At 36.0% G+C, this 9,279-nt stretch overlaps 3 protein-coding genes and 1 long non-coding RNA gene across 4 annotated transcripts; 1 reads left to right on the forward strand and 3 right to left on the reverse strand.

Annotated features, from left to right (window-relative positions):
* Positions 1 to 150: 150 nt before the first annotated feature.
* LOC140826707 (zinc finger A20 and AN1 domain-containing stress-associated protein 4-like) lies at positions 151 to 3,010 on the reverse strand. The gene is made up of 3 exons (XM_073189211.1): positions 2,865 to 3,010; positions 2,706 to 2,761; positions 151 to 974 (listed from the first exon to the last, which is right to left on the reverse strand). The coding sequence occupies exon 3, from the start codon at positions 960 to 962 to the stop codon at positions 450 to 452; it is 513 nt and encodes a 170-aa protein (XP_073045312.1). The 5' UTR covers positions 963 to 974; positions 2,706 to 2,761; positions 2,865 to 3,010; the 3' UTR covers positions 151 to 449.
* LOC140826708 (uncharacterized) lies at positions 971 to 2,581 on the forward strand. Its single transcript, XR_012116862.1, has 2 exons — positions 971 to 1,756; positions 1,977 to 2,581. It is a non-coding gene; the product is annotated as an uncharacterized lncRNA (long non-coding RNA).
* A 2,159-nt stretch (positions 3,011 to 5,169) lies between the features above and the next one.
* LOC140828299 (uncharacterized) lies at positions 5,170 to 6,222 on the reverse strand. Its single transcript, XM_073191288.1, has one exon. It carries the CDS (start codon positions 6,198 to 6,200, stop codon positions 5,331 to 5,333), a length of 870 nt encoding a protein of 289 aa, XP_073047389.1. The 5' UTR covers positions 6,201 to 6,222; the 3' UTR covers positions 5,170 to 5,330.
* Positions 6,223 to 8,276: 2,054 nt separating this feature from the next.
* Positions 8,277 to 9,279, reverse strand: LOC140828300 (mitogen-activated protein kinase kinase kinase 20-like). Its single transcript, XM_073191289.1, has 2 exons — positions 8,847 to 9,279; positions 8,277 to 8,810 (listed from the first exon to the last, which is right to left on the reverse strand). Exons 1-2 carry the CDS (start codon positions 9,277 to 9,279, stop codon positions 8,281 to 8,283), a joined length of 963 nt encoding a protein of 320 aa, XP_073047390.1. The 3' UTR covers positions 8,277 to 8,280.

Consider the following 9,279-nt stretch of genomic DNA (forward strand, 5'->3'; position numbering starts at 1 on the left):
TAAATTATTTTCTATTAATTAAATACTTGATATTAATAATCAAATCAATCAAAATTCATAAATATTACTTTATTGTTTAATTTCTTTAAGCCAGTTACAATCAATCCCCAAGTTCACTGCTAAATTCAAAGAAATTAAAGAACGGAACAATTGGAAGCATAAAAGAAACCCTTCAAATAAACCAACCAACTAGCAGATTATACAAGTCAACGAAAACCACCAGCATAAGAGATGGCCAAATCAACTACCAAATACCAGGCCATAACATTACATCACTGCTTCAAATACGAAGTCTCTTTTTTTTTCCCAACGTCGGAAAGACACCAAAAACATTTTAGCATTGGACGACACTAACGCCCTACAAACGCATGAGAAGCAACACAAACCAACCCGCAAATGCCCCGCAGGAAACAAAGTGCAGCAAAATTCAAGACTGCCAGCTTCATCTTCTATATCTTGTCGAGCTTTTCTGCCTTGACAACAGGATTGGCTTTAGCTATAGCTTCCTGACCAGCACTTCTATAATCAAAGTTGCATTCATGTTTGTCGAAGTGACGATGAACCGAACAGAAAATACTGCCACATCGACAATTAAAACCAGTCAAACCAACACGTTTCTGGCAGGCCCCACACCTTTTTGGGCCTTCTTTAACCTCCTTGCATTCTTCATTTGCTGCTGATGCAGAAGATGATAGCTTTGACGCCACCTCGATCTTCGGAGAAGCAGCCACAACATCAGTTACAGCAGCAACGTTCAGGTCACATGCATCTGTGCTTGAGCTCCCGTTCATAATATTCTGAATGGAAGACGTGGCTAATTTGGCCTGTTCTTGCTCCAAAACAAGGTCTTTGTAACACTTGGAGCACATGTTCATAGTTGCTGCTGTTCCGAAGAATCCACAATTGTTGACACAAAGGATGGGAGCTTGAGGGGTTTGACAGCCAGTCTCATTTTGTTCCATTTTGTTAGTTTCCTTCGACAAGGTTTAAAAAATCAGTATACCATTGTCTTAAAAAAAACCAGAATATGCCTACTTGGCTCACTTATAGTTATTATTTGCGAAATCCACCATCAATTAAAAAAAAATCGACTCAACATGGATGAGGATAAATAATGCTTAAAATATTCATTAGTAATAATTAAATTTACCTTTAGAAGACAAGTCAGTTTCTCATTAGGATTGTTCTGGTTTCATTCACAACCCGTATCTTACATCAATACAAGACACAATATTCTGCGTTTGATTTGAACCAAGATGGTTTAAATTACAATGTGCAATGCAGTAGACATTGTTTTTTTTTTTAAATGTAGTCGCACCCATATTGCAAGCCAATATCTGATGTTTTTCTATATCAATTGCCATCTCCTAGAACTCCTTTTAAAAGCTCACTTGTTCATCTCCTCTATATCTTCCCCTTTCTTTTCGAGTATCAATAGGATCCATAAAAAACTTTGCAATGTATGTACTTTGCAAAAGAATCTACATCTTCATTCCAGAAAGCTCAAGGAGACAAGATCTAAAATTTGAACACACTAACTTTAAGGATACTCCAAATATTATTGTTTTCCTATATCTAAGACCTATTATCAATCCAAATAATTCCACTTGTCCTTCTCCAGTTGTCCTCTTGTACTCCTTTCTTCTTCCCCTAATCTTCCTGCACTCTCGGCTCTTCCTCTTTCCCGATCATCTTAACTTAACAATTTATAATTGAGAAAGTGGAGATGAATAAAAAGCATCACTGAATTAGTAACGTATCCATGCTTTCATGAAAGTTTAACGAACAAAACCAAAATCTTCTTTGACATTTGAAGTGCAGAGAGGTGGTGAAAACACAATGGTAAAAGCAGAAATCGTTGCTGCGCAGCAAAAACTCCAATACGCTGAAAATGTAATTACAAGAGGGTGAATTCTTAGCAAGTTCTGTGCCCTTGATACTAGTGTGCGCAGCTTTCCGATTCAAGCTTAACCCAGGGAACACTAGACACCTCAAATGCACATAAAAATGATTTTTCTTCATCAAAATAAAGTTCAAAGGAAAATTCCACCATTTTAAAGATAATTTTGGAGAACAATAATTTCTATGAAATGCCCCCTGTTCTGCCTCTTACACTGTTTACAAACATACATTTTACTCTCGTCCTTGTCTCCTTGAGCATCCAACATCTCATTCACTTCATATCTTGTATGAAAATATCGAGTCAAAATAATTCCACAGCATTCAACCGAGTTAGACAATTGCTTTCACGCACAGCAAGTATTAACAAAGTCCAAAATCGTAAAATCCCTTTAAATGGAAAAGGCCCCTGGTTTTTCCAAGACAAATAAATTAAAATCCCATTAAAAGGAAAAGGACTCCGCCTTCCCCCCCTATACATCAGATAGAGCCGTATATAAAATATATTCTAAGGGGTATAAACTTATAATCAATCATAAAAAAAAGGTAGACATGAAATCTTAAAATCCAAACCTAGGTCTGCCAATTCTACATGGACGGCGGCTGTAAACATGCACGAGCATCGTAATTAAGCAAAACTACAACGAAAACTCAACAGTTCTTTTTTAAAAGAAGGGTTTCATAAATGGATCAAACAAAGTCCCCAAATCAAACACCATCAGAAATCAGCACACATCAACGATTAACTAAAACATCAAGACAACAAAAACACCAAAAATGGATATGTCTCTTGACATCAAACTGACCTGTTCGCAGAGGAGACAGACGGGAATAATTTGTCAGAGTATACGCTCCTAATCCCCTGTTAATTAACATTAAAACAGAAACAAACAATAAATCAACATAAATAATTGGTGATTAGATTATAATAATCATATACAGAAAAGTAATTCGAGAGAGGAAACCTCGAAGCGAACAGGAAGAGAGACGTAGAAGCGGAACATAGGTTACATTTTTAAAGGAGGAGAGGTGGTAAGGATGAAATGAGTTGTTATCGGCTGATACGGTGTACGTGGTTTTTCACACGTTTCGTCTTCTGATTGGCGCCGTAGCAAATACGATAAAAACAAGGCAAAAACTTGTGTGAGACGGTCTCACGGGTTGAATTTGTGAGACGGATCTCTTATTTGGGTAATCCATGAAAAAGTATAATTTTTTATGCTTAGAATATTACTTTTTATTGTGAATGTGGGTAGGGTTGACCCGTCTCACAAATTAATATCCGTGAGACGGTATCACATGATACCCACTCTAAAAACAATAATGGAAGATGAATCGAGAAGCGGTGATTGTATTTCCACACACGGGCTGGGTTTCAACAATTTTAATTTAAATTATTTCGCTTGAGACACGTGGCAATCGTCCGCCAACAGCGCCAGCTAGTATCACGAGCTTTTTTTAAAATTAAAATTTGTTGATTGGAGGATATATTATACATAAAAAATATATAATAAAAATATTTGAGTCAATAATAAAATTAAAAAATATTACGAATTTTGTCAATAAATAAATCTACTGGTATATTTCACTATCTGTATGAAACATTTGAATTTGACAAAATTTAACGACATAATCCTCAATAACATCGCAACTTTTGCATATATCGATAACTCCAGATCATATGAAATTTTGTTTGATAAGTATCATCATTAAAGGGGTATTTGCAAAAAAAATAATATTAACTTTTGGCTTTTGACTTAAAAAATTGGCAAAAACTTATGTGAAACGGTCTCACGGATCGTATTTATGAGACAGATCTCTTATTTGGGATTTGGGTCATCAACAAAAAAATATTATTTTTTATGCTAAGAGTATTACTTTTTATTGTAAATATCGAGAAGGTTGACATGTCTCAAAGATAAAGATTTGTGAAACCATCTCACTCTAAAAACATAATCAAATATATTTTCGATTTTTCACTTTTGATTTCGAATAATAACCACTTTTTAAATTTTCTACGCTTCCTCGTAATCTTTAACTCTAATCACTTTTTAAAAGTAGAAGTTGCAAACCCGCCCTGAATTATGGTTCGATTTTTTTTATGGATGATAACTATAATGAGATGGACTAATAAATTAAAAAACGACGTTACTGGACATTATTTTGAGTTCGGGGAATGAAAAATAAATGTTGAGGAAGTTTTCCCCTTCCTCCATGAGATGATAAATGATAATCACCCGAAATGAATGTTGATATTAAATGGACAATGAAGAAGTTGAAAGGAGAATAGAGCATACTACAGAACATGGGAGGAGGAAAGAAAAAGGTGAAGAAAGTGGAGTTTGGGGCTTTAAGCAACAAGACTCTTTTTACAAAAAAATATTACCCATCTACTATTTTGATCCCATCAACCAAACACTTCAGTAACATACAAAATCAATTTTTTATCGCTTCATTGTTACGTCCAAGGGCACCACCCTTGGGAAGTGTTTAGCCATATAAATAACATAAATGCACCAGAAGTTTTGAAACACCGAAAACCGATTCATTCTTGGACTAAACTATTTACTAAGAAACCAAAGAAAGCATATATTAACTGCAAGATATTTTGACTCCATCCAGAAAACGAGAAAAAAAAAAGATTGAGCTCAGAAAACTACTCACTATGCGGCAAAGTTTTCTCCCTCGCGTCGAGAACCATGGTTGAACCCCAGAAAACAGACATGGATACCGTGAGACAACTTATTATATGTTCAGCTACTTAAGAGCAATCCGTTGTCCACATAACATAAGATCACATAATACAACACGAGAATTCAAGACTTGTACTAAAATTAGAGAACAATGAAATTTTAGTCAATTTGTTCACCCTTTTATTATACTGGATGGATGAAACAAATGAAGTGTTCGATGTTAAGTATAGTGCCAACCATTTTCATTTACTTTATTAACTTCATCTTTTGTTTCGTGAAATCTACTCAATAAAGCTTAGGATTGTAAAGAAACATAAAGAAATGCCAGATTAGCATCAAGTGTCATCATAAGAAAATTAACATCTAGAAATTGTACCATTGATAACTGATTCAAATTCACCCTTGAGGGTAGCTTGATGCCTTTTAAGGCAACAAAGCTAACAAACTCTATGGACTTGTGGATGCTACAATCAATGCTTAAAAAAAGACTCCAAAAAAATATTATGAAAGGTCGCTCAAGCACCAAGATGACTAAATAAATGCTCAAAATTGCTACCATGTTGATCATTCATCTCTATTAACTGTGCATCATTGCTTTTAAATTTATAAGAGCACACATATCATCGAGTTGACCAAATATTAATAATTCATTATCAATAAAACAATACAACTCTCCAAGAAAATTCAGGAAAAAAATGTATCTCATATCTTAAATTTTATAAAGACGTGTCAAGCGCTTCACCGGGAAAACACTACAAGGATCAAACCAACACATGCTCCAGCAACACACAAGTAAGAAACTCCGCGAAAACGAACAAAAAAAGTGTTCAAATTCTTGGAAATCTGAAGAGTAAGGGTCAAAATCTGCAGTCTACCCTGCTCCTCCATTTTCTTGAAGAAGTACATTGGCTTCAACGCTCGCCTCAACATGAATGCAAGTGAGAAGGGCATCCCAAAAGCCAATAAACTCTGTATCAACACCTCTGGAATAGAAGAATCTCGTGTAATATATGCTGTCCAAGCTCCCAACGCAAGATGCACGAGGCCTAATCCAGCCAAAGCCTTACTTAGACTGTACATAGTCTTCATCTTCATCTCAAGAACTTCGCGTGTTTCATTCGCTAATGCTGATAAATCCCGATCGACGGTCGGCCCAGTGATCTCTTGATGCTTGAATTCCTGGTTCTGATTCGGATTCTTAATAGAGGTGTCGGAAATTTGTTCAGCTGAAGACGACGATTGGTCTAAATTGGAAGAAAAGAATCTAGGTTTATCATACATTACATTACAGCCGGACACTGGGTTAAAAAAAACACGGGCATCTTGAGCTTTAAAAAGAGAACTAGAAATCGATCTGGGCACAATAAAAACTCGACAAAAATCAACCACTTCGCCATTTTGTGGGCTTTTTTCAGAAAAGTTGGGTATCTTGATTTGACTTTGGTGCTTGTAAATGGCATTATTGCAGCGGGGTTTTGGGTAGGGGACTCTGGAACCGGAGAAAAGTTTATAACTTTGGTCGGAAGTAGGAAAGGAGGGGTTCGGAAAGAACCATCGGCGGAGGAATTTAGGGGAAAGCTTGAGAGGTATTCTGGAAGCCATTTTCATCTAGAAGAAAAAAATTAGGGTCCCCTTTCACGTAAAATTTTATTTTATATGATATTTTGGTAAATATAAATTACTTTTTCATATTATTCCAATTAAAATTTAAAAACTGAAAACTATATAAATATATTTACATAATTCCTTTTTTTTTTAAAGTTAAACATTTATAACATCAAGTCGATAAATCCCAAGTTACAATACAAGAAAATCAAAATGAAATATTTTCATCTAGTCAAAATAAATTGAAAGAGCTATTGAATGAAGTGTACCACAATATTGGTCGAACGACACATACGCTTGATCGACACAAAATGATTGACTAAGAACACAGAATTAACTTCAAGAGCCAATACACCAACAGTGTCAGTGTTAAAATCTGGGTTGAGAACTATACGAACCACCTCCTTGGAATTAGAATAAATCCAAACAGAAGAAACACCCACGTGTAGACAAAGATCCATACTACAAAGAATAGCCAGAATTTCAGCTGCAAGGACACTATCGGGATTACAGATGATAAGTGCATGAGCACCTCTAGTTACTCACCGTGAATCTCTAATTATCGCTCCAGCACTGAATTTATTAAGCTTGGCATCGAACCTCGCATCAACATCTAGTCGAAATAAGTTAGGGCTAGGCGGATTCCATAAATGATCTGCTGAGATTTGTGAAGTACATAATGAGATAGCACACTTTAATCTAGAGTAGTGAACCGAATCTAGAAATGCATAAACCCAATCTACTCTAAATTTCATGCTCTTACCCTCGGCATCGCGCTTTCGAATATAAGTTTCACGCCAAATCGCCCAACAAAGGATCCCAAACAATTCGAATTCCTCCTAGCTAAAAATTTTTGACACATGTAAAATACAATCAAGAAAGTAAGCATCACGATGTTTTTTCAGACAATACCAAAATGGAGTATTTTTCCGAATATCCTTAATAACTAAACAAAAAAGAAGACAATGACTTGTAGATGCATAATTAAAATTGCATATCGAGCATGTCCCATGAGTTGGAATATGATGAGAAGCAAATTAACCTCGGTAGGAAATAATGTCTCTTGAAGCTTTCCACATAAATATAATAACTTTCGGTGGTAATCTGAGTTTCCAATCTTCCGCCACCAAGTGCCAAGAGACTGCCGAGAATTAAAAGGTGGAGTGTCCCAACTTCTAGTCTCCAAATGGTAATCATCTTTAACCGAATATTTACCATTCTTGAGCTAAAGTGAGGTGAGAACCTTTATAGTCTAATTTGCCTACAAGTTCAGAACATGAAGATATTCATATATCTTTGCATAATTAATTAAATGAAATTATTTTCCAATGCATTGATAGGGTTTTTTAAATAAATATTATAATAAAAAATATTCAAAGAAATATAGCAAAATTGTGTTTTTGAAAAATGTATAATAAAACGGAGTTTGAGACCTTGACTCCTCTTTAACGTGAGAGAGAAGGCTAGGTCTGAGAACCCTCCTTCTCTTTAATATCATGTTTTATCGGCCTTTTTGTTTTGTTTTTTGTTTTTCAAGTACATTTCTTTTGAAGAATTATAATAATTTTTACTACAAAATTTGAGGACCATAAATAAGTTGTTATTATTGTAAATTTATTTTTTGTTATATTTTTATTCTTATATGATCACTTAAAACTTGTAATAATTTGGTTTTAATAATAAAAATAGTCATAAGAAAAAATAATTAAAATTTATGATTCGATATTTTCATTAAAAAAAATCTAATGTTAAAATTTAAGTATTTTTTACGACAAAATACTTGTTGTTTTATTAAAAATTATCTAAAAGTGATTGTATAAGTCAAATTTTTTGAACACTACGACAATTCGTATGTTTTATAGCTTATAAGAAGATGACGGTTGGTTTTTTACCAAGAATTTATGCTGAATTACATTCAATGTCATAAGGCTGGACTGGACTGGTTCCGCCTTAGATAAAAAAGAGTGCATGGTACGCTTGGAGGCCATGTACATGCTTTCCATCGGAAATTTATAATAAAATTTGGAAAATATATAGAAAAAATAGATCTATTTACAACTTTTTTGTTCAGCCGTTGATCACATTAAACAGGACGGACTGCAGCAGAGTCGACGACATGAAAACAGCTGGGGACCAATGAACTGATGCCGTGAGATAATCTTGAGGTGAGATAACGGTGGTGGTGGTGGTGGTGGCTGCTGCATTTTCCGGCATGAGGGGAGGCGTTTCTAGCTTTGACAAAGGGATGATCTAGAAGCATGTCGGCAGTAAATCTTGATCTTGGATCCTTAACAAAACACTTCTTGAGAAAATCTACGGCCTCTTTCGAAATCTTCTTAGTACTGGGGATCTCCGGAATCTGATCACTACAGCCGATAGTCATCATCACATCCACGGCAGTCGTCCGGTTGTCGAACTTCCAAGGCGATTTCCCAGTCAACATGAACAAGAGGGTGCATCCCAAAGACCAAACATCTGATTGAGGTACGTATGTTTGATTGGCTATCGACTCCGGTGCCGCATAAAGAACGGTGCCCCGGAATCCCCCGTCATCCTCATCATCGCCGCCACGCATGTTAATAGCACTTCCGAGATCTGCGAGCTTTGCAGTTTCTTCGCCAAAAGTGTTCCCGCTCGTTTTCTCGTCACCTCCTTTAACCATTAAGACGTTGTGTGGCTTAATATCGCAGTGCACGTACCCGAGTGCGTGCATATGAGAAAGAGCCATGAGAATCGATCTCGTGTGATTTTTGACAACAGGCTCCGGCAAACCTTTGCCGCCGCAAGATTTGATGACATCTGCCAAACAACCTCCGGATGCGTACTCGAGAAAAATATTGTATAGTTCCTGGCCATCTTCTAGGGTGGTGTCGTCCCCGAAACATCGGATGATGAAGGGACAATGGTTGAACCGATCGAGCAGCTTCTTTTCTTTGAGAAGAGAGTTGGAGTGGGATGATTTAGAAGATTTAACAGCGACTATGGGTGGAATATTACTGAGGCAGCCATCTTGTCGGGTTGTGCCTTTAGAGACAAAGGCAAAACCCCCTCTGCCCAAAGTTTCTCCTCTGATCCAATGCAT

Source organism: Primulina eburnea, chromosome 3, assembly GCF_022965805.1.
Source record: "Primulina eburnea isolate SZY01 chromosome 3, ASM2296580v1, whole genome shotgun sequence".
Classification (NCBI taxonomy): domain Eukaryota; kingdom Viridiplantae; phylum Streptophyta; class Magnoliopsida; order Lamiales; family Gesneriaceae; genus Primulina; species Primulina eburnea.